The 25,046-nt window shown below is 40.3% G+C and overlaps 2 protein-coding genes and 6 non-coding genes across 9 annotated transcripts; 3 read left to right on the top strand and 5 right to left on the bottom strand.

The window, feature by feature from the left end:
- The first annotated feature begins 4,367 nt into the window (after positions 1 to 4,367).
- On the top strand, positions 4,368 to 17,964 carry LOC117271618 (ceramide synthase 2-like). 2 transcript variants are annotated; one of them, XM_033649908.2, is made up of 11 exons: positions 4,368 to 4,507; positions 6,591 to 6,761; positions 8,549 to 8,666; positions 9,386 to 9,504; positions 9,703 to 9,760; positions 9,851 to 9,901; positions 12,670 to 12,762; positions 13,060 to 13,188; positions 13,925 to 14,034; positions 15,743 to 15,896; positions 16,024 to 17,964. In XM_033649908.2, the coding sequence occupies exons 2-11, from the start codon at positions 6,595 to 6,597 to the stop codon at positions 16,240 to 16,242; spliced, it is 1,218 nt and encodes a 405-aa protein (XP_033505799.2). In that variant the 5' UTR covers positions 4,368 to 4,507; positions 6,591 to 6,594; the 3' UTR covers positions 16,243 to 17,964. The 2 variants fall into 2 exon arrangements, with proteins under 2 accessions (XP_033505799.2, XP_033505800.2); XM_033649909.2 differs by having other exon boundaries at positions 4,378 to 4,507; positions 6,594 to 6,761.
- Positions 10,446 to 10,517, bottom strand: trnam-cau (transfer RNA methionine (anticodon CAU)). Its single transcript has one exon. It is a non-coding gene; the product is annotated as a tRNA-Met (tRNA).
- On the bottom strand, positions 11,174 to 11,246 carry trnar-ccu (transfer RNA arginine (anticodon CCU)). The gene has a single exon. It is a non-coding gene; the product is annotated as a tRNA-Arg (tRNA).
- On the bottom strand, positions 11,855 to 11,927 carry trnar-ccu (transfer RNA arginine (anticodon CCU)). The gene has a single exon. It is a non-coding gene; the product is annotated as a tRNA-Arg (tRNA).
- trnar-ccu (transfer RNA arginine (anticodon CCU)) lies at positions 16,534 to 16,606 on the bottom strand. Its single transcript has one exon. It is a non-coding gene; the product is annotated as a tRNA-Arg (tRNA).
- Positions 17,017 to 17,089, bottom strand: trnar-ccu (transfer RNA arginine (anticodon CCU)). Its single transcript has one exon. It is a non-coding gene; the product is annotated as a tRNA-Arg (tRNA).
- Positions 17,965 to 19,414: 1,450 nt separating the features above from the next.
- On the top strand, positions 19,415 to 19,488 carry trnan-guu (transfer RNA asparagine (anticodon GUU)). Its single transcript has one exon. It is a non-coding gene; the product is annotated as a tRNA-Asn (tRNA).
- A 146-nt stretch (positions 19,489 to 19,634) lies between these two features.
- Positions 19,635 to 23,708, top strand: LOC117271627 (ubiquitin-ribosomal protein eL40 fusion protein-like). Its single transcript, XM_033649923.2, has 5 exons — positions 19,635 to 19,788; positions 20,210 to 20,321; positions 21,717 to 21,803; positions 21,922 to 22,024; positions 23,563 to 23,708. Exons 2-5 carry the CDS (start codon positions 20,219 to 20,221, stop codon positions 23,654 to 23,656), a joined length of 387 nt encoding a protein of 128 aa, XP_033505814.1. The 5' UTR covers positions 19,635 to 19,788; positions 20,210 to 20,218; the 3' UTR covers positions 23,657 to 23,708.
- The last annotated feature ends 1,338 nt before the right edge of the window (positions 23,709 to 25,046 follow it).

Here is a 25,046-nt window from a genome sequence, read left to right as displayed (position 1 = left end):
TGGAAACACCCATACAATCCCTTTCTCAAAAGTTATTGTGCTGACTAAATGATTAAAGGTTGAGTGTGCAGGATTTAGCGGCATCTTGTGTTGAGGTTGCAGATTGCAACCAACTGAAACTTCTCCCAAGTGCCAAGCGTGTAGGAGAACTAAGGTGGCCGACTCGAAAAAACAAAAGTCCCCATCTAGAGCTAGTGTTTGGTTTGTCCATTCTGGGCTACTGTAGAAACATCATGGTGGACTCAGTTGAAGAGGACCTGCTCTGTATGTAGATATAAATATACACACACTGGACCGTTAACTAAATAGAAAGTCCATTTCCATGGTATTTTAATTTGAGAATTGTTCTGATATTATATTAGCTACAGCAGAGTATCTCATTATTTAAAGACAAGCCACCATTCAAGTTATGTATGGTCATTAAATCTGGTACAAACATTTACGCCTCCTTCAGGACAAACTGTAGTAACTTTGGCTACTTTTTCCTCTAGCGCCATCATCGTTATCAGTACCTTGATCTATGACTAATACTTGCAAAACTGGTGACATTCCCATCGGCCTCAGCTGTACTTTGATCAAGGCTATTCAAGAGAAGGCTGAGACACGGGGTCAAACATGGGGGGATTGCACATGCGCAGTAAAATCTGGTCTCACACTTCCTCAAAGGCTCAGTAGATGGCATGAGACCGCGGAATAAGGGGGATGTGCATGCATGCCATTTTCACAGCTTATTATTGGACTGTCACTGGTGGCCTGCGTTGTGGGTGAGAATGACAGAGATGCAATTCCAACAACTTCAGGCAGCCGCTGTCCAAAAGTCCAAGCAGACCGCACTCCTTGATCGCCTGAGCGGATCCTGCGCTTTTTATCTAGCGCCCCTGCTGTCACCCTCCAGCATCGCAGCTCAAGTTACACTGCGCATGTGCAATCCCCCCATGTTTGACCCCGTGTCTCAGCCTTCTCTTGAATAGTCTTGATTAGTGCTAATTAGCAAATCTTAGCATGCTAATATGCTAAACTAAGATGGTGAACAAAGCAAAGATTATATGTGCTAAAAATCAGCATGTTAGCTTTGTCATTCTAAACATGTTTGTATGATGTTAGCATTTAGCTCCAAGCTCTAATGGTGTGTTCCATTTGTACTGGAAAGTCGGAATTTCCCAGTTTCCAGTCGAAAACTTCAACTGGAACGCCTCCTGAAGTCGGAGGAACCTCACCAACGCTGACCTCAAAATCTAACATGGCTGCTCTGTGCATTAACAGTGGTGAAAGTTGTAGTGACATGCTGTTTACTTGCACTACTGTCTTTTTTGTGTCTAACTTAAACAGCCATACACACAGTCCTGTCCAACATCTATCTGTGGACATGCTGGTTCAGTGTTTGTACAGTGTAATGTTTGTTTTTAACTGGTATTGCAAATAACAGCTAGCCTGGCTTGAACTGTTATTGCTAACATCATCTTGATTTCCCGACTTGTTTTACCGGAACATGGTCAACTTGGGTGTGACATCATTCCTATCTCAAACCTCTAACTGAATTGCTAAAAGCGTTAAACATTGTATTAATGCATACTATTGCATGTATTGCACTTAAATGATGACATGAAGCATTAAATATAAAGTTAATATTATTTTTGACTATCAGTTTGTGAGGAAATTAGTCAAGGGAAGTTATCTTGGGTCATAAACCTGGCACCAACACAGCACAGCCAGACCAACTGGACTTAAACAGCCCTCTGCAGTTTACAGCTCATCGGGCTCCAACAGACGGTTGGAAACACAGCGTTACCACTCCCACCTCATTTGTCCGGCAATTAACAGGAAAGATTTTGCTTCACTGGGTCCTGACAATTTATTTCCTTGATAAAATAACAAGGGCACTCAGTTCCCATCACCCTGTCTCTCGCACACACACTTGTGCATGTGCACACAGATATGCAAATGAGGCTGGATCACAGGAAAAACATGACCCCAGGCCCGACATGCCTGGCAGAAACTGCTCTTTGTAACCATACTGTATGTGACACTTCAATATTGCTGGGGTTATGGGAGTAAATACTTATTACTGTTACTGTTGTTAATATAATTTCAACAACAACAAAAATATAAAAGACATTTAAGACAGTCCTCTCCACCTTGGTAAATGCAGAGTTAAAAGTCAGTTACTGTAATGGCTGGTGTTGCAGGCTCAGCTGATTTGATTACTTCTCGCTCTCTTGTATTTTACATGCAGGACTAAAACACCTGTGTCTCTGTCTCAGTTCACGGACAAGGCAGGTGCACACAGTATGTAAATACCTTCCTGAATCTGGGCAGGCTCATGTTGTGGTGCTCTGACTCCATCCCCTAGAAATGCCCAGAAAGGCGCTTGCACACACAACTCCCCACACACAGACACCACACACACAAACACCAACGGAAGATAAACACAGCCCACATCCACAGACATGCAAATCAGGTTTGTCTGTTGTAAAACGCACACAAACTCTTTCCCTTTGCCACAGTGTCTCCTACTAAGTCTCCTAAACACATTTATCACGCACTTAATGTGACTGGATAATACAACTATGCTTTACACATAACACAGCTGTGGCCCTGACGCATGAGCATGACAAAAAAGAATAGCTCATCTGCATAACTGTGGTGATGTTATCTGCAGTCTGCCAGCTTATCTCCCTCCATGACAATACTATCAGCTGAGAGTGCTGGTTGAAGAGGAGGATGGTAAGAGGAGGACTGGTGTGTGTGTGTGTGTGTGTGTGTGTGTGTGCACATGGCTTTAAGAGAGAAGTGTGTGCCTGTGTGTGTATGTTTTAAGGGAGTGTGCGCCATTAGAGTTTGTGTTATAACAGTCAAATACAAAGCCCTCCATGACAGCACATTTGTTTGTAGTAAAGTTTGTGTGGCTGTGCACACACTTGGCAAGGTGTGTTTACCTTCGGACTGTGGAGTCCTGGAAGTGTCCCGGATTGTTGCTATGTGTGTCATCAGCTGCTTTCCTGGAGAGCTGTAACCCCAGGAGACGTCTGCCAGGTGCATAACCTACATTGGAGTATAAGGAAATGTAATAAGATATATTGAGTATTTCCTGTTTAAGATGTGTCACAGATTTTATGATTACTTTAGAGTTCAACTTCTGTTAGAATATAAGGAAATTAGACATGTAAACGGTGCTTTAAAGTTGCCAATATGGCCACAATTAGCAATTACAAGTTGATGCAAAACACTTAAAATAATAATGATAATCTTTATCTGTAATACGCTTTTCAAAACAGAGTTACAAAATGCTTTACAAGACCTGATAAGAAAACTTTGGTAGGCTATACAAAAACTAAGGAAGTAAAAGGGCGTTTAAATGAACTTAAAACTCAAGTCAAATCAGGAAAGGCTCTCTGATAAAAGTATGTTTTAAGAAGGGACTTTAATGAGATCACTGACTTGGCTGACCTGATTTCCTCGGGCATACTTTTAGGGCTCTGACAACAAACGCTCTGTCTCTGGAAAAGACAAAAGACCTCTGCCAGAGGACCTACTAACTAAGAGGTCAGAGATATAACTGGGGGAGAGACCATGAAGAGCCTTAAAAGTGATCAGTAAAATCTTAAAATCTACCCTAAAAGATACTGGGAGCCAGTGTGAAGTTGCATAATTTAACTGCTGATACCAGGGTTAGAAATCAGCTGGTAAATATGCAAGTGTCTGCTGGATTTATTTCACTCACCAGCCAAAATACAATGATGTTCTACTGAGTGGTTGGTAGATTTTTTAATCCATCAACCACAGTGGCAGCTGGACAAAAAAATTCATCTCTAACCTTAGTTTTTACAAATGTTTTACTTGTAGCATGTAATACCTAACTCAATATAGGCTAAACAAGTTTGGGGTAGGTTATAGAGGCTATATAACCCAAATTTTTAGCCTTTAACATTTCAGTTTTTGTTGTTAGTTCCCTTTGTTACCCACGCTGAGTTAATGGGCTGTGGACCGTCGCTATGAGCAGGAGACGCCCCTTGTGTTTCAATAGCCGCTCAACCATCAAGTTACATCCTCCTGTTACATAAGGACGCATGTACCGGAAACTTTCAGAATAAAAGTAGACCTGAGTTACCTTTACAGGCAGTTACTGTCGAGTGTCTGTGCAAAACTGTAGAGCAACGTGATTAAATTTGATTAAATTTACTTTTTTAAGGGAGAAACAGGCAAACGTGCCATGGAAAACATAAACAGAGCTCTGTTTTGCACCCATGTTTTCATTTTGGTGCCTGAAATCACTGCAAACTTTAAGGCTCTCTACAAGCGGCTTTTATTTTGAAATCAGCAGCAGCTCCTCTGACTAACTTGACGCCTGAGACGCGGTGACTGAACGACTCACTTCTGTCTGGTAGTCAGGAGGGATTTAGCGGTGCTGAGGCGCATCATCAGCCACATCAGGCTGAAACAAGTTGGACTTTATTCCTCCTTCATCCTCAGGATCGATCAGTTCATCATTTGCATACAGCTCCGCAAGGTGAGTCCAAATTTCTTTTAACAGTTAAACTTCGACTTTGTGCGTTTCACCGTGTTAATGATGATAATCTACTGAACTACTGGCTGGTTTTCAACAAAGGGAAGATATAGGACATCTCTCTATTTCTGCATAGGCTGTATACTTGTGATCTCTTTAGTTGAGCTTAGTCTTTGTATTCTGCTATTTATAACATGAAGTAATATTTTAGTTTATTTTGTTTGACAGTTTTACATGTATCATTGTTTTATGGCATTATTGACAGATTAAGTAATATTCCTAAAGGATATAATGTGTTGTTTATAGTTCTGCTGTGACTTAGTAATAGTATGAGGCTTGGCAGTATATCATTAAAAGATAGATAGATAGATAGATAGATAGATAGATAGATAGATAGATAGAATCCCCAGAGGCCCCACAACATGAGGTAATCACGATACTTAAGTCACAACAGAATATTAATTCAATTTAAAAGTAGTGGTTGTGTACTGTCATAACATATACTGCAATTTATTACCTTTTTTTCAACTGCAAATAATGTCCCCAAACTTTGTCAATGTCTGTTCTATCTATTGAGATAAAGTTTTCAGTCTGTTCATTTCATGTAAGTCATTTTTATTGCAGCAAAATTTAGGAAAAACAGTTGATTTTATTATTCTAGTAGGCTACCAGAAGTTTAGTTTGTATGAGTTTGCCACCTCAGCACATCACAGCATAGACGAAAAGGCTGGTGACAACTGAGTGGTAGAACATCAGCAGTAGTTTCCTTCAGATGTTGAAGGACCTCAGCCTCCTCAGGAAATAGTACCTCATTGGAGACTAGTTGCAGATGGGGCCATCACCATCTCTTTTGTCTGGGAGATGTTTAGCTGTAGATGGTTCGACCTGTATGATGTCGTTAAGTCATCCACCAGGGTTCTGTCCTCCCCCTCCTGTTTGCCCCTAGTTCACCCCACAATTGCAGTGTCATCTGAGAACTTCTGCATGTGGCATGACTCAGTGTTGTGCTTGAAAACAGAAGTGTAAAAAGTAAACAAGACTGGGCAAAGCACAGTCCCTATTGGGTGTCAGTGCTACTGACTACAGTCTCAGAGAATCAGTCCCTCAACCTGACATACTGTGGTCTCCCTGTGAGGTAGTTTCCCTGTGAGGTGTTCAGCTTTGGATGATTTGGCCGCCACCACCATGACACAAAGTCCTAAACCAGGCTCCTGTACTCATCCTCCTGTCCACCCCTAATACACCCCAGTGTTGCAGTGTCACCTGACAACTTCTGCATGCAGCATGACTCGAGTTGCGCTTGAAAGCAGAAGTGTAAAGAGTAAACAAGACAGGGCCAAGCACAGTCCCCTGTGGTGTGCCAGTACTGCTGACCAAAGTCTCAGGGAAGCAGTCCTTCAGCCTGACATACTTTTGACCTCCCTGTGAAGTAGTCTGTGATCCAGTGGGCCTTTCCCATTGTCACTTATGGCCACACCAAGTCACACTGATTTGCATTTCCCCTCAGGTCACAAGATGTGAGTCCACCATCATCACTGTTACCTTGTCTTTCAGTATGAGGGGCTTAATGGTGTTGAAGGTGCTGAAAAAAAAAAAAACATAGTCTCATTCATTCACAGACACACATTAATACACTGGAGGTCAAGGCTACCTTATAAAGTGCCACCTGCTACCTTAGTTAACTATTCATACTGACTCATACACCAATGGAACAGCCATTGGGAGCAATATGGGGTTCATTAACTTGCCCAAGGATACTTCAACATGCAGACTGGAGCTGGGGATTGAACTGCAGATTTTAGGATTAGCCGACCTGCTCTACCTGTTTATGATATGCCATCATAGTATTCCCTCTTTATCTCTCTTTGACATGCCACTATGCCTTCATACTGTACAAACACACGTACAAACACAGCCTCTGACGTCTTACTCTAGTCACTGCTTACCTAAATTCAAGTTGGAGACTTTCCAGACTGGGTTTACCTTGATGAAATCACATTGGATTGGGCTGAAGCTTAACTATGAGGAAATCTCTGTTTTAAACATCATCTTCACTCTGTTTCCTAAAATTCCTGTCAATCCGCAGCAGAATGGACCTGCTGCCTGACTTCTGGAGGGAGGACTACTGGCTTCCTCCAGGTGTGACCTGGAGAGACGTGGAACAGTTGTCAGACTCAGACCGACCATTACCCCAGGACCTTCTCATAGCCCTGCCTCTCGCACTGGGCTTTGTTGCCCTTCGCTACGTGTTTGAGAGGTAAAATACACCTAATCTCTTTGTTCTGTAAAGATCTGAGTGATGTGTTTGGGATGTGTCGGTTTTACAGGAAGATAAATATTTATCCTGCCTAAGCTGAAATAACACTGACAACCCTCATTTAATAAATATCATTCTGTATTTTCAGCATTTCCTGTGGGTGAGTGAGCAGGTGTTTCGGCAGAGCAGGCATTGTTATCATCAGGACAAAAGTGGCCTTTGGGGACTAGACAGAAAGACAGACAGTATAGGAAATGTTCCTTTTCAGTGAAAGTTATTTTAAATTATAGTTAAAAACCAAATTCTGTTTGCATGAAATGCTTTTCCCTCATTTGATGCTTTTTAGTTTATTTCCAAAATCTAATAAAACACATGCTCAGTTATCAACTTAAAAGGGAAACTATAGGTAGTTGCATACTATAGGTCCAGCTTGTTAGGAGTGCATAACAAGCCTCTTAGGCACTTTTTACACATACACAGGTTGTCTTCAGGGGTTTGATTGGTTGATTACATCTCCAGAGTGTTAACCATTATAATATTCACAGCAGTGGAATCAAATGGCTCGTTAAACCCAGTTAAATGTCATTGTTATTGTTCCAATACTATGCTAATTTATTCTGGTATCTTTTACTATAGCAGATATTGTTAATAAATACTGTCCATGTTATGTTTCAGTCATTCTGCTGTTCTCTGCTACTAACCAAGAACAGAAAAGTCGTCGTTGTCATGGTATAGCTTTGCTATATTTATCTTGTGTGCCCTCAATATCAGTTTTTCCCTGTGGTATCGAAAATGGCATTGAATATTGGTATTTTCTCAAGGTCTTGTGTCCAAGTTAGAAATTCCAGTTTTGTGACAACACTATGATATACTTACAGATAAAAAACAGCCACTGGCCGGCTCACTCAGTGTAAAAGTCCATAGCACAAGCAGGCAGTCCAAAAATGCATCTGAGGTACCCTGGCTGTAGTTAAAAATCCTTTTTTAGTATATGGATAACCAACATGTTTTGACTAAAGAGTCTTCATTGGGGTGTAAAATGCATTGGACACAGGTGTGCAATTTAAGACCTCATGTGAGGGTCATGTGACACAGGTCACATGATATATTGGTGTAACCCTACTGGACAAAACATATTGACAGAAATTACATGAAAACTATATGAATGTATACTGTAAATAATTAACATAGTTATTCAAAGTGTGTCTCGGATGCATTTTTGGACTGTCTGCTTGTACGATGGACTTTAACATTGAGTGAGCTGGCAAGTTTTTATCTTTGAGTGACTCTTTGCCCCATCCTTGAGGAGCACCTGATTGTTTTACAATGAACTACACACAGCCTTAACACAGTGCAGTGCTCCCTATTTTATCTCACTACTACATACTGGTTTGAGCAATGTAAAGTATATAGTTTTCTAACTTTGTTATATTTTATATATTTTTCCACTTCTCTCGACTGTATCTTGTGATTTTATGCAAATTTTCTCTCCTGGAAATCAGCAAAATTCTTATATCATGTTATCTTAAATGCAAATATCTATCAAGCTTAGTGGTAATACTATACACCCATACACACGGACATGCACACACACTGCTTTGTTGGCTGTCTGAATGGAAGCATACAGTACAGCCTTCAGTTATCCAAGCAAACTGTTTGCTTTAGACCGTTTCAGCTTGTACAGTGAGTCTGGCTAAACAACTGCAGGCTGGCGCCCTGACTGTCTCTCAATGGGTGTTACTGGTGTATTATCATTTGTGTAATCATTTGTCTTTTGTTGCCTCCAGGTTTTTGGCCCCACCCATGGGCAGATGTGTGGGGTTGAGGTATAGAAGACAAGTGACTGCTGCCCCCTCCCCAAAGCTGGAGTCGTTTTACACCCAGAGGAGCAGACAGCCAACACAAGTTAGTCTGAAAAGGCCTCAGCATGCATGCAGCTCAGCTCCATTTGTAGCATGTTTTTATGTCATCTGGAAGAAGTTACAAAAGGATCAAGGCAACGGGTTGTTAAATTTCTCAAATGCTCATTTTAAGCATTTACTTGTTTGTTTGCTGTTGGGATAGTTCCCGGTGAAAAGCACAGCGGTACATGAACACTGTGATTTTAACACTTCTTTGTTCCTAAAACACTTAGCCTGGGGGAACATCACATTTACAGAAGCCATTTACACTATTCTCTCTCAGCTTTTGGATAAACTAGTAATGCTCCTAAAAAGTTACTCACATTTATTTCTCTCTATGTATATATAAAATAATAACACAGACTATAAAACTTTTACTGCATCACACAACCAAATTTAATTAATCCCAGCAGGCCTGTTTGTACCAACCCTACAGATGATCATTAATCTGCTGCAGGAGACATTAAAAACACAACACACAAGAATAACTTCACTTATTCAGCAAACACTTTTACATTTTGCTTTGACAACACTTTGGGAAGTTAAGATGATCCCAAGATGAAGTTAGGATGATCTCTCTGCCTGCGTCTGTTTCTCCCCTTTGTCATTTCCTCCTTTATGCTTTCCATTTCTAATTACATTGTACTCTGTGTCTTCCAAGACCACTTTCTGCTTTCTATTCCTCTTCATTTAATCGATTTCTCCCTTCTATTGTCGTTCCAGAGTGAAATTGTGACTTTGATGTCGCTGTGTGGCAAAACCCAGAGGCAGATCGAGACCTGGTTCAGACTTCGCAGGAATCAAGACAGGCCCTGTCGATCCAAGAAGTTTGGTGAAGCTGCGTAAGTGCTCAACCCTTCTATCGTTCGATTAACAGAAGACTTCCCGCAAGAAGACTTTAATCAGCGTTCACTGCAAAATCTAGAGACATCAGGGGAAAGAAATCACCTGAGAACTTGTTTTAAAGAATTGCCACCGCACAAAGAGACACACTTTGAAGCTATGTTGATTTATCTGTTTTAATGTGTTTTATTTTGCAGTTGGAGGTTCTTTTTCTACCTCACAGCCTTCATAGGTGGACTCGCCTGTTTGATAGATGTGAGTATGAGTTTCAAAAAAGTTTTTAAAGCAATAACATTGCCATGTAAGTCTTACAGCTTTAACACTGTCTTTGTCTTTTATCTACAGAGACCATGGTTCTGGGACCACAGGGAATGTTGGAGGCAATATCCATATCAGGTAAAAACACAGCATCATCTCACTCCTTTGGATAGTTAGTGTGTCCTATTTCATGACTTCATTCTTGTCAGGGTTTGTCCTGTATTACAACATCATAAGGAAAGCCTTGTTTTGTGTGGAAGCTGTTAGTGTTCAAGTGTGACTGAACTCTGAGTTTGAAGGAAACAGATTGCATTTGTTTAAAAGAGGAATTGTTAAACAAGCACATCTTTTTCCTCATTCTCATTAGAACAATGCATATTCTGTCTCAGTTCATGGAAGAATACCATGGTTAGGAAGGAAAGAACAATGATGTACTCTTTATTTCTATTTTATGTTAATTTTTTGCCAGAATATCCTCATGCCATTTAAATGATTGCAATTAAGACTGTTATGAATATAGGTGCTTCTTTAGCGCTTCATATATATTGATATTTAACTCTAAGTGTTTTTACATCAAGAGCAACTCTGCCCCAAACCGATGACATCAAACATTTATTTAATCCAATCAACACTCCAATACCAAAAAACATTCAGGGCTTTTCTTTTAAAAGCATCATTCCTATAGCAGAGGATGGTTTCGATCCATCGTCCTCTGGGTTATGGGCCCAGCACGCTTCCACTGCGCCACTCTGCTTCACATCTCCCATAAGGCTCGGTGCCAAAGAATTGCGGAGGCCATTGTTTTATCCCTGACAGGCCTCTGGGGCTGCTGGGAAGCCACTGTGCACACATCAGTGACAGGAACACTGGCACTATAATCCTTTTTGAGATAATCTTCTTCTGCATTTGTGTGAAGTAGAATCATTGAATCATGAAAGTGTTCAGTGCCTGCCTGCTGTTCATTGTAGCGTTTACTGCAGACTAATTGTTTGCTCGATAAAATGTCAGAAATAAGTGAAAATGCCTCTTACTGTTTCACAAAGCCCAGGGAGATGTCTTTGTCCAGACAAAAGTCTGAAAAACAAAAGATATTTAGATTTAGTTTAGTATCACAGAAGACTAAAAAGGCTAGAACCAGCAAATGTTTGGCCTTTTCAATTAAAAGATGGATTCATCAATTATAGATTAATTTCTAATTAATGTTCTGTTGATCAAGTACTCAAGTAATTCACTAATGGTTTTGTATGCTGAAGCCACTTTGCTTCATGTTTAATGGGGAGTGGAATTAGACAAGCAGTGAAGAGTATGATGATTAGTGTATGTAAAATGTTTAGATAGCAGAGGATAGTTTCGATCTATCGACCTCTGGGTTATGGGCCCAGCACGCTTCCGCTGCGCCACTCTGCTATGCACCCCAGATGGGACTCGAACCCACAATCCCTGGCTTAGGAGGCCAGTGCCTTATCCATTAGGCCACTGGGGCTTCTGTTGGTGCTGGAAAACCTCTGTGAATGACTGATTGTCCAGTGACTGTAACACTGAAAATGTGGACCTTTTAACTAACTTATCTATGGACAGAATGGTAGTCTGTGGCCCAGTTTACACCAGGTATTAATGTTTGTCTTGGGTGATCCAATCACAAGTGGACAGCTGTAAGTCTGTCCTTTCACATCTTTTGTTAGAACGAGTCTCCATGTGCATCTTGAGTATGGTCAGGTACTGAACTTGGTGCTTTAAGGGTACTGATGGAATTATGTCGATACTGTTCCAAATAAATTAGTACCAAATTTCAGTACATAAGAGCACACCTGGGTGGATGCTGGGTTCAGACAGGATGAAGAAGCACCAGGAAGTGCCTCAAAGCTGGAGACCCATCTGTCGAACTCTGTGGCCAGCTTACAGCTTCGGGTTCAGTTACTGTACGCTGAGACCACTGTGCTCCACATTTAACAGAGAATGGAAGTAGTCGAGTAAAGCAGTGAGAGTTTGATGAATAGTGTTTGTAAAATGTTTAGATAGCAGAGGATAGTTTCAATCTATCGACCTCTGGGTTATGGGCACAGCACGCTTCTGCTGCACCACTCTGCTATGCACCCCAGATGGGACTCGAACCCACAATCCCTGGCTTAGGAGGCCAGTGCCTTATCCATTAGGCCACTGGGGCTTCTGTGGGTAAAAAACAACAACACTGTGACCGATTCAGTGTTCAGTGACTGTAACATAAACTCTATAAAAGCTTTTTATGGGCAGGATGTTAGTCTGTGTGTGAAGTGAAACCAGGGTATTGTGAAAGCATGCAGTGCCTGTCTCATGTTTCTCTTCATTGTAATTTGTTCTTTCTACCTAACCACACCCGCAAACTGTATCACTGCACAGAAGAAAACTTGCATCTACTCATGGATGACAGGCTCGTGCTGGTGACAGTGGGATATGTAAACATTAGTTGCGTCCTCCTCAACTGAGCTGTAACATTAGCTAGCTCAATGGTGCTAGATGAGCTAGCCGTAGATGCACACTTCCTTCTTCGCAGTGATATGGTTGGCAAGTGTAGTACAGTAGAAAGAAAATAGTGCCTACATGAAACTGCTCACAACAAGGTCTGTGGATTATCATGAGCAACCCAGTCATGATTTCTGGAAAGAGACATTGCTGCTGGGTTTTTCAAATGTATTTTTTCGACGCTTTGAGCACCAAAGCTGAGTGCTATTATAGTGAAGAGAAGGCAGACATCTCTACGACTGATATCTCCAACGCTCAGCAACTCACACCAAATCAATCTAGATTAATAAAAAGCACTACAGGCAATAGTGAAAATGTGTACTTTTACCTACTTTTACATTCACCAGTAAATATCCAGGTCTTTTTGTTTGACTTTTTAATGACTATTGAATGATGTTTGTCCCCAGCCCATGGAGAAAGCTCATTACTGGTACTACATGCTGGAGTTGGGTTTTTATGGCTCTTTGCTCCTCCGGATCTATGTGGACATCAAGAGGAAGGTGAGGACCTCAACATCCATTCACGCATAAATGTTACACAACTGAGTTTTTAATCTACACTGCCTCACAACACATTTGCCCTTTAGAGAAGGACATGAGTGAAGGTATTAGCCTTGTGTTTGCTTAAGCCTAGTCGTATTTAATACTTGATGGCTTGCACTTCTGCATTAATGAGAAATTTCACTTAACACAGGGTTAATAAGTTACTTTGAGGGCAGGAATTTAAATCATTCCGTTGACAGACGAAGGTCATTTTATTTCACTGATGTTACATTTACTGTATGTGTACTTTGCCAGGATTTTAAAGAACAGGTGATCCATCATTTGGCTACCATCTTCCTGCTCAGTTTCTCCTACTGTGCCAACTACATTCGCATCGGCACCTTGGTCATGCTGCTTCATGACTCTGCTGACATTCTACTGGAGGTAATATCACCTGCCATGCTGCTTTCATGTAACATTGGTGGGACTCAAAAGAACAACTTGTACATTAAGCATCTCTTGCCATCTATTCAGACTCTAGGGCCTGAGCCAAACAGTCACACGGGACCTTAAACATATAACTGATCTCCTCAGGGCATGTCACCATAGATTCACTTCCCTGTTGGCCTTTTTTCTGCCTCTGTGTAGCCCTACCAAAGTGAGTCTAAATTTTGTAAATTATATCCAGAGGTTCACTTTGTGCTTGAGGTTGTTCTTAGAAAAGAAGTGTCTATTGTGAGCGGTCAGCAGGCAGATCCTGTGACTGAGTCCTGATAGCTAAAAGCACTTTAGCAGCCCATGATGCCCTGTTTACCTGAACAAAACAATCGATTGTACATAAGAATATAATGAATATTAAAAAAGAAAAAGCTCTTTTTTTTTTTACTAAGTAAACTCAGTAAGACGTGTAGAAGAAAACAACAGGAAAGATGATGCTGATAACATTTACAGTTACAGTCTCATCATGGACTGAACTGACATGCATGTTCATTTTTAGTTTCCCCTTGTTGAAGACATGTTTTCCTGTTGACCCATTATCCTAATCCCCAGCCTTGGCTCAGTAGCCCTTTTTGCATAAAGCTTAAATAATGTTCTGTTCAGTGTGGTGACTGTGCTTTACATACAGCTTCAATTGTGGTTTGTATTTGTTTGATGAATACAATCATTTGTATTTTTGCAGTCTGCCAAGATGTTCAACTACGGCACTGGCTGGAGGAAAACGTGTGACACACTGTTTGTTGTGTTTACTACGGTCTTCCTCGTGACTCGACTGGTGATTTTCCCCAGCAGGTAAGGTTTACCCTTGAGGTGTCATTTTCATTTTTCAACAACTTGAAGGTCCAGTGTGTAGGATTGAGGGGCATCAATTGGCAGAAATGGTATATAATATTCATAACTATGTTTTCATTAGTTTATCATCACTTGAAAATAAGAATTGTTGTGCTTTTGTTACCTTAGAATGAGCCACTGGTATTTACATACCGAGTATGTCCTCTCTAATAGAGTCCGCCATATCTTTCTACAGTAGCCTAGAATGGACAAATTAAGAGCCCTGTTTCCACCAAACACTTTTGGTATGATACTTTGGAACCAACAGTAACCCTTCAGACAGGGTACCTAGACCACAGCGTTGCTACCACAAACAGTACTCTTTCATGACAGCAGGGTTGTTGTCACTCACTGTTCCGTCCAGCACTCACTGCATTTCCTCCTTTATCAGTCTGCACCTCTAGCAGGTTTGTGCTTTTAGTCCTTCTAAGGCAAGCGCAGTGTTGCTGGAGCCCACAGGAACAACGCTCCAACGTGCTTTTTTTTCCTGCAAGTGACACATACAGTACAGTTCACATGATTTGGTCAAAATTAATATATGTTTTCAAACACTTAAGGTGTGCTGATGGATTCATGTCATTAACTCAAACACTGAGTAACATTACGAGTTAATATTCCACCTTAAAGAGGCAACAGATAGGATTCGTCTTTTTTTAGCTTGGCGCCACCTATTGTGAGTGATGTTGCGTTGCACTGTGGCAACAACCAAATTGACCTTGGGGATCAGAGATAATCAATAAAATGTAGGCTGTAAAGCCACCGGTATACCTCTATGTAGAATGAGAAGGTGTGTGGACACTCTGCTAAATAAATGAGAAAAGAGACCGAGCAACAATTATCAGATTTATCTGAAGAAAAAAACAATTAGTAATGCAAATAATTATACCAGAATGCACAGCACCAGTACAAACAACTCACAGTAAATTATACCAATATGTACAGTACCAGTACAAACAACTCACAGTAAATTATACCAATATGTACAGTACCAGTACAAACAACAGTGGACACAGTGGAATTATACCAACATGCACATGTAAACAGTCCCGATTCTAGAATAAACGGTACCGTATGGAAATGATGCATCCGGTTGGAGCTCAAATTGAATGGGAAACAAAGTTCAGTGTTCACTTAGGTGGGCGTCACTTAGGTGGGCGTAACTTAGCTGGGCGATGTCCGTCGATAGCTGCCTCTGTGAGAAGAGAACAGACGGAAGGGAGGGGGGTATCACTGTCCAAGGGCTGCCGTAGAATGGCAACGAGGATGTCAGCTGACCAACACTCGCTACCTGGTCCCTGGTTGCGGCGATTTGCAATGCTGGCCAGCTAGGAATAAACTAGCAGCCAGTACAGTACAGTCATCTCTCGTCTATCTAACATTTAGCCGTGTTACTTACTGATCCATTAGAAAGAAGGCATCAGTTTTGAAGCCTCTTTGGTCACGGAGCTCCCTTCATCTCTTGAACGCCTGACTGAGGTTTAGTATTGTTTTTCCTCTTCTTTTATCACTCTCCTTTTGCTCTTCTTTGCAAAGCTTGTTTTCTTTTGATAGGCCTTGTTTTGCTAGATGCCACTGCTACTGCGGCTGCCCACCCACTGAACCTTTAATGCAGCATGGCTGACTTGTAACAGTTTCTCTAATGTTATTGCAATTATTTGATTACTTGCAGAATCATCCATACCACCCTGGTGCTGTCCATGGAGATGTTTGAACCTTTTGCTGGCTACTACTTTTTCAACGTCCTCCTGATGGTGCTGCAGGGTCTTCACATCTTCTGGGCTGGCTTAATCTTACGCATGGTTTATAAATTCCTGACAGGCAAGGTGAGAATCAGCTGTAAAATCAACTTGCACTGCATGGTAGCATTCATAGAGAAAGATGTGGTGTCAATTCCTACATTAAAATCTAAGATTAGATTAGATCAAACCTTGTATCTGCTTCTGTCTCCAGCTGGATAAAGATGTGCGCAGTGATGAAGAGAGCGAGGTTGAAGACGAAGGGGACGATAGAGGAGGAGAGGAAAATATGGATCAAGGAGGAGATTATTGTTGGGAGAGAAGTAAAGACACCTTGAACAACAAACTGTCTATGTTGACCAACAGTTGCGTCCTCAATAATTTGACCAACCACAGGGCATCTGTAGCTGACAGGATGCGCAAAGCTCAGTAAAGTCTTGATGTTTTTCATTTACATAAAGTCCCAGTTTTTGTGTCCCAAAATAAACAGCCATGGTTTACATGTAGAGTGACATTTGATGGATGTGATCTTTTAGACTCCTCACCACAGTTTCTGTATGCTGAGGCCACTGTGCTTTACATTTAACGAAGCGTGTAAATAGACAGGTAAAGCTATGAGAGTTTGATTAGTGTTTGTAAAATGTTTAGATAGCAGAGGATAGTTTCGATCTATCGACCTCTGGGTTATGGGCCCAGCACGCTTCCGCTGCGCCACTCTGCTATGCACCCCAGATGGGACTTGAACCCACAATCCCTGGCTTAGGAGGCCAGTGCCTTATCCATTAGGCCACTGGGGCTTCTACACCAGCTGTGAAACCACTGTGAATGATTCATTGTTTAGTGACTGTAGCACTGACCACGTGGACCTTTTTAACTAACTTATCTATGGACAGAATGGTAGTCTGTGGCCCAGTTTACGCCTGGTATTAATGTTTGTCTTGGGTGATCCAATCACAAGTGGACAGCTGTAAGTCTGTCTGTTCATATCTTTTGTTAGAATGAGTCTCTGTGTGCATCTTGAGTATGGTCAGGTACTGAACTTGAGGCCACTGTGCTCCACATTTAACAGAGAGTGGAATTAGTCGAGTAAAGCAGGGAGAGTTTGATGATTAATGTTTGTAAAATGTTTAGATAGCAGAGGATAGTTTCGATCTATCGACCTCTGGGTTATGGGCCCAGCATGCTTCCGCTGCGCCACTCTGCTATGCACCCCAGATGGGACTTGAACCCACAATCCCTGGCTTAGGAGGCCAGTGCCTTATCCATTAGGCCACTGGGGCTTCCTCACCTGCTGTGAAACCACTGTGAATGATTCATTGTTTAGTGACTGTAACACTGACAATGTGGACCTTTTTAACTAACTTATTTATGGAATGGTAGTCTGTGGCCCAGTTTACACCTGGTATTAATGTTTGTCTTGGGTGATCCAATCACAAGTGGACAGCTGTAAGTCCGTCTCTTCACACCTTTTGTTAGAATGAGTCTCTGTGTGCACCTTGAGTATGGTCAGGTACTGAACTTGGTGCTTTAATTAAGGGTACTGATGGAATTACATTGATACTGTTCCAAATAAATTAGTGCCAAATTTCAGTACGTAAGAGCACACCTGGGTGGATGCTGGGTTCAGACAGGATGATGAAGCACCAGGAAGTGCCCCAAAGCTGGAAACCCACATTACAGTATACACTGCTGAAACACTGTGGCCATATACAGTCCAGACCACCTCCAAATGTGGTCTGAGTGCTCAGATCTCAAGACGCATTGAGGCACATTTGCTGCATTCACACCGCATTTAGACATTAGACATACTGTATCCACTTGTGATCCAGTCACCCAGGACAAGTGTTAATACCAGGTGCAAACAGGGCCTGTGTGTGTAGTAAAATCTGGAAATTGTGAAGGTATCTGCCTGATGTTTCTCTTCATTACAGCCCACAAATTGTTTACATTGTTTGTCACACAGCAAGTTCTCAAAGCACATTTGTAGACAAAAAGAGATTGTGACTAAGAAATAGCATAATAGCAAAAATAGATGTAAACTTGCTGATGTAAAACCCAGTACAGACAGAAGTGGTTGTTTAATATTGTAAAATCATGAAATTGTTACATAACATGCAGTAGACATTTAAATGAAGGAAATAAAGTCATAACTTTACTCTTTCTATGTATGTTTCTTGTGATGATTTTTAGACACAAACAGTTTTGATTTGTGATTCAGTAGAATTAAATTGTTTCATTTGTTACATAAATTACACTTGCACTATCATTTCACAGGTTGAGTGTATGTAACTTAAAACGTAACTTATTTTTTATCAATTGTTTTCTAACAATTATTCTAGAGGCTCTACCTTTTTGGTCCTTACTGTTTACCTGTTCATACTGTTAACCTGTTTTTTTTTAACAGTGCAAATATTATATTTATTTTGAATTTGCATGTTGTTATTTTCCATCCATCCTTGTAATTTCAGATTGTTATATTTGTACTCTTACTATTAGCTGCACAGTAATTTCCCTTTGGATAAATTAAGTTATATCATGTCACATACTACATGCTGTACAGCTTCTTCTGTACCACAGTGCCATCTGCTGGCTGTCACCAGGATGACACTAATATGCTGGGTCCCATCCTGAAATGTAACCAATAGCATCAAAAACAGTGTAAATGGGGCAAATTTAAGAGATAAGCTGAATAAACGTACTTTGTGTTTGTTTGAATATTGCTAAATATCGTCAGTGGGGTTGGAGCTGCACCTTTACCACTCAAACATGATCAAAAATCTTACTTGCTCAATAAGTGGCATTACTGGTCCTCAGTCATGATGACAGATGGAGTGATTTTGTGCTTTTATTTGATGGCTTTCTCTTTAGAAGTGAGTTTTCGCTAACTTTGTCCTAACTAGTTGTTATATATTGTGAAACACACTTTAGACAAACAACTTTAAAGCAACCGTAAACAAAGAGTACATAGTAATTAGGCTAACGGTAATGTTAGCTAAGTTATACCTCCGAACACCTTTCCTCATGCCAATGCTAATGTAACGGTTAACTTTGCTAACATTAGCTAACTGGTTGAGGCTTTATCGTTTAATTTGTAATAACACAAGTAAATATTATATCAGTCAATTATTGGTTCATATTAAATGCCTTTGTTGGCTACACTTAAGTTAACTGTCACTAATTTACCGAGTGTAATACAATACCTTTGTCTCAGTAACTTAAATTAGCTATGGCTATGACGCAGTAAGTTAGCGCTAACGCTAAGCTAACGTTAGCTGTTTTTCGACAGTGTGATAAGATAAAAAAAAGTTCATCATTACCTTCTTTTAATGTTTGTCTTGCTTCTTGTCAGCCGATATCCTTTAATGTCTCGTATGCTTTTATCTCTTTTAATTACTTTTTTATATTTGTATGTTTTGGATTTGATTAGCCACCTAGCGGTGAAAAACAACACATGCTCTCGCGTGAGGTTAACGCGATTGGCGTGCCGGCGCTGCCACAAGATGGCGCCCGTGCATCTGTGAACAACGTAATGACATATAAATGTATGTACAATATGTACAATGTGATATTTCAAATTTTTCGAGCTGAGTTATATGTGTATGGTTGTCTCTGTGGCGCAATCGGTTAGCGCGTTCGGCTGTTAACCGAAAGGTTGGTGGTTCGAGCCCACCCAGGGACGATATGTTTTTCGTTTTCTTTTCTCTTTTTTCGATATAAACATTTATTTCCTCAGTCTCTTTCACTATTTGAGAGCAACCGTATGCATGTGAATCGTTTAAACACATCAGATCGTGCCCCGCTAATTAATCTTCAACATGTCAGCGCCTGCGATCAACACACCAACCCTCCTCCATCCGTGCAGATGTGTCACCGGACCAGATTATTAAAAACTGGATGAGCTTGTTTCCCTTACTTAAGCACAGGACCGGGCTCATCACGTTCCTGTTTTGCCTCACTGGGGCTGGTGAATGGTCACGACGTGAGTACAGATTTATTTAAACTTCTAAATAAATCGTTTTCTTTATTCCCATTATTTCTTTATTATATCACGGGAGATGCGCTCAAATCTAGTCAGCAGTCGGTTTAACTGCAGTAGTTATCTATGTGGTCTGTTTCGGCTGTGTCCAATAGGCATTTCACCTTACACGTGTTTAAAGTAGCTAGTCTTTAAACTCCTGTTTTTCTACATTTTAAGTAGGCCTATTGTCCTGGCACACTGGTTGTTGAAAAGAACCTGCTGAAAACACTGAAGCATAGCAAATACTTGTACCTGGATACTTGATTACAAATATGAGGAAGTAACTTATCAAAAGCACAAGATAAGCCCTCTGTTCTCAGTTGACTTTTGCTGTACTTGTTAGTCCATTTTAGTTAGTCTGACACATTTTCTTTCTTTCCAGTGAGCCAAAATGCAGATCTTTGTGAAAACGCTGACGGGTAAAACCATTACCCTCGAGGTGGAGCCCAGTGACACCATCGACAACGTCAAGGCCAAAATCCAGGACAAGGAAGGTAAAATCAATGATAATTTGTCCTATAGATCATTAACAGGGCTGATATAATTCATGTATAGTGTCATCAACTAGGGTGGCATATTGTTTTATTTTCCTCCATGCACAAATTCCTGTGTAACTCTGAATTCTCAGTAACAAATTGATGGCTCAGAGGTCCTACTGCCATACAATATACAATATATATATAAACTGCTCAGACTAGTTGTTTTATCAATCTTACCAAAACCTTATAGAAATTATATTTTTACATAAACATGGTTGGACACTATAAGCTCAGCTTTCTCAGTCTAGGTAGAGATATGAAATTACATCTTGTCTGACAAAAGCTGCTGTATTTTTTTTTCATATATATTTTCCTATTTTCTGTTTTGCCCATCTTTGCCCTTACATGCTATCAATAGATTTTTGTATAGTGTCACAATTTCTTTATTTTTTCACTTAAATCTTTATTAAAACAGCTTGTGTGACACTGACACATCAGTTACAACAGCATAATAAAATAATTGAAAAATAATAAGAGCTTACGAAACAAAACCTGCTTGGGTAAAAATGCATTTCTACAGCCTTAAGGATTCATTTATCTATTGATTATTATTCTGGTCTAGTGTCGTCTTTCTGAGTCTTGCATAGAGTCCATTTCTTCCATTGTCTTTCTAGCTGTGCTTCTTGTAGTCTAGTTTCGGTTTAATAAAGAGAAGAATCAGATTGTTGTTCTTCTTATTATTATTATTAGTATTTATTTATTTATTATTTTTTATTATTACTATTATCATTATTATTACTTACTTATTTATTTCTATTTTTTACTTTTATTTTCTTTAATGAATAATGTGTTCTTTGATATACTTATACAGTCTGGAAATTTGTTATAATATGTACAAGTAACTATGTGTTGTTATGCTGTAGGTTGCTGCAGACTTTTCATTTTTCGTTATTCGTCTTTCTCGAGGAAACAATAAAAAGCATAATTGAAAAACAACAACAAAGAAATGAATGGGATTTCTCCATGAGGATTCCCTCCAGATATCCAGGCGAATTAGTGGTTGAATGGTGTATTCAGTGTCACAGTGTCAACTCTAACATCTGAAACAACCCAAAGAGCATTTAAATACACTAGTTTTCTGTGATCAATCACTTTATCTGTAATATACACATTAATATGATGATGTAGGAAGTTTCCTTGAAAGTCAGTCCATACTTAAATATATTAAGGATACTATGTATTTCATGTAAGAGCACATGTACATGAACGAAGGGTCAGATTAGTATCAGAAGTACGCCTATTATGTATTTACCTACTGCTGAGATATGATTTGAGTGGCAGCTGTAAACACGAAATGGTTTTCCACATCTGGCTCAAGCATCAATTCACAGTTGTGGCACTTTTTCCCAGGTATCCCCCCTGATCAGCAGCGTCTCATCTTTGCCGGGAAACAGCTGGAGGATGGACGCACCTTGTCCGACTACAACATCCAGAAGGGTATGTTGCACCTCCACCGTGGCGAACCATCACCGACGTTATAAGACAGATGTTATAAGACTGCCTTTTGTTATCGTTGATGCATCATGATTGTTATATGATTTCTCTCCTTCCCCAGAGTCCACCCTCCACCTGGTGCTGCGTCTGAGAGGGGGCATCATCGAGCCCTCTATGAAAATGCTGGCTCAGAAGTACAACTGTGACAAGATGGTGTGCCGCAAGTATGTATGCAAACACAGTACAGTGTCATACTGGTGAGGCTGGATTTGTCCTCAGAGACAGCAGGAAGGGAGAATATGACTGAGCTGACACCACAAGAAATGTTTATATATCTCATATTGAAACTTGTCAAAATAGGATTCTGTGACGTTGGCTGGCTTATCCTGATGTGTAAAGCTGCCTAACCCAGTGTTCTCAAACTGGGGGATGAATGCAGTTGGTGTTTCTGATAATGTTTTTGAAAGGAATAATTCATCCCCCAAAATGACCATTTGTATATCAGTTACTCACCCCGTGTTACGCTTTAAATCTCCCATGCCTCCGCTGAACAATGAATCCAAACTAAACTAAAAGTGAATGTTCTCTCTTCAAAGCCAGACTCCATTGACAAAAACATGACTTTTACCTTGCTGAACAGAGCTGCTGGTCTACTGCTGCCTCAGTAAGTGAGGTAGTTTGGATTATTGTGTAACGTTTGCACACTGAGTCCGAAACGTTCGTCCATGATAAAAAATGGTTTGATTTTCTGTGTTTTTCACATCTGTCAGAGCCTTTAGAGACGTTTGACCAGGAATCAGTGAAGATAATGTGATGGCGGAACATATCTGTGACAAGACAGATTCATTTTATAACTACGGTCAGACAGTAATATTCAGGTGGATGATGACAAAGAGGAGGAGGATGTGGACCGCACACAAAATGTGGAGGACAGACAGATGAGATGAGAGAGGCAAAGGAGGAAATGCGTCTTTTTAATTTATTTATTTTTTGTCACTTATTGCAAATTTTCACACTGAACAGACCAATAAAACGTATCAGAATCAGTCAACATAATTTTTTCAGATGACGGATTAAAAAAATGCATCCAGAAAAACACAGACTTAGTGTGAAGGCCTTGACTTTGGTGTTTTAAAGGGTCAGTTTGGATTCAGCAAAGTCACATAATACCTCAAGAACTCACTCATTCATTCATCAATAATTTCTTGGCTTTTGGATTCTTCATTCTCCGGAGGCATTTGAAAAAGTTTTTTCTTCACAAATTCAACATAACAGGGGTGTCGGTGGCTTAGTGGTAGAGCAGGCGCCCCATGCACAAGGCTGTTGCCGCAGTGGCTCAGGTTCGAGCCCAGCCTGTGGCCCTTTGCTGCATGTCATCATCCCCTCTCTCTCTCTCTCTCTCTCTCTCTCTCTCTCTCTCACTCTCACACTTAAAAAATGCCCCAAAAAACCCCAAACAAATTCAACATAACATGGGGCTAGTATTCTTTTAACAAAATAATCACTTTGACTTTTTCAATATTGTTAACGACTGAAAAAACTGACAGATTGTGTCTGTAGATTTGTGTCATTAAAGTGTAGCTTAATAAAACAGGGACTACCGCTCAGTGAGAAGGTGGAGATAAAAACACTGAACAAAGTACTTCGTATTAGTTGTGTGCTTAAGAAAAAAGAAAAACAAAGGCACTGGAACATTGTTGGGTGAGAGTGACACGATGATGATGGTTATTGTGATCTAACACTTTGTTCCTCTCGTGCTCAGGTGCTACGCTCGACTACATGCACGTGCCACAAACTGCCGCAAGAAGAAGTGCGGACACACCGACCACCTCAGACCCAAGAAGAAGCTGAAGTAAACAGCTGGAATCAATGATCAGTATTGTCAATAAAACATTCTGACAAGCACGATTGATTAGTAGATGGTTTCTTACTTAAAGTCCTCTTCAGAATATCTTCCTGGTTTGTGTGACTGCATCAAATTCAGACCAGTAGACATGTTCTGTAGCTACAGACGATCAGAAGACACATTGTGAAAGTGACTTGGCCTTCTTTTTCTATTAGAAGGGACCAACATTTGGTTTAAAATTGCACTCATTTTTGACGTCACTTATTAGCTTGAGAGCTGTAACACATAACACACGCTGGCAGGGCTGGTTAGTGCTGCAGGCCCCCGATTGCTTTTAGATTCTTTGCACCACATATCTGGAACGAACTGCAGTGTACTTCAACGCCTGATCCTCTGGTTCCAGTGGGTTATTGTACTTTTTATAATCTAAAATTTGACACCATATTTTTCAAAGTTACCGATCTACTTAAAAAAAAAAGGCCGCTTCTTTTATTCAGGCACATTTAACTGAGAGCCAGGCTCTCTTTTTCTAGGAACGCCAACTTCAAACTCAAGCACTTGCGCTCATTCACACTTTGAAGCAGCCCAGTACAACCAGTCTGATCTGTCAGCCACATAGCATCCGTCACTGGAGTAGTCAGAGGTGGGGACCTTGCTCGGGGGCACCTCAGTGGAAGCACCGCAGTTTCACTCTCCCCACCCACGTTTATCCTGCAGGTTCGGGGATCAAACCTGCAATACTGTGGTCACAAACTTGGTTGTCTTAGCTATCTCACGTTTCCATGACAGTACCTGTAGAGCATGACCAAAAAAGTGACAAACAAACTCAATAATTTGGCTTTTAAATTTGGATTTTGCAGCCTGAAGGTAAAGGTAATATAAATCAATTCTATCAATCAACAAAAGTCAAAATGTTGTGAATTCAATTATTTAAATATTATCCCTTAAAAGTCATTAAATAGCCTCAAACTTAAATCTGAGGTCTTAAGTGGCACAGACATTTATTTAAGTTTATTTATCCAACTTTTAATTTCTTCCTGTCAAAATGAGTCAAGCTCTTCTGTGTAAAAATCCACATTTCTAATCATATAAATCTTTAAACCTACCACTGAACCGAATACTGTCATTTTACTTCATACTTTTACTTAGCTGTTGACAAAATATAGATTAACAAATATAGATTAACCTATTGCACTCTAATAACCATATTCCTACATGAAACCTATGACTATATATATACTACTTACCTTCACACCTACCTGCAATGATTGAATCAGAAAAATATGATTTGTCTAAAAATCTGATGTTAAAAATCATCTTGAAAAGGTCTTAAAAACCATTAAATGTAAGTTTCTGATACCTGTAGACACCCTGTTGGATTAATGCAATGGTAGAAATAA

The sequence above is a fragment of the Epinephelus lanceolatus genome, chromosome 12 (assembly GCF_041903045.1).
Source record: "Epinephelus lanceolatus isolate andai-2023 chromosome 12, ASM4190304v1, whole genome shotgun sequence".
Classification (NCBI taxonomy): domain Eukaryota; kingdom Metazoa; phylum Chordata; class Actinopteri; order Perciformes; family Serranidae; genus Epinephelus; species Epinephelus lanceolatus.
This window is presented reverse-complemented; position numbering and strand designations above follow the sequence as displayed.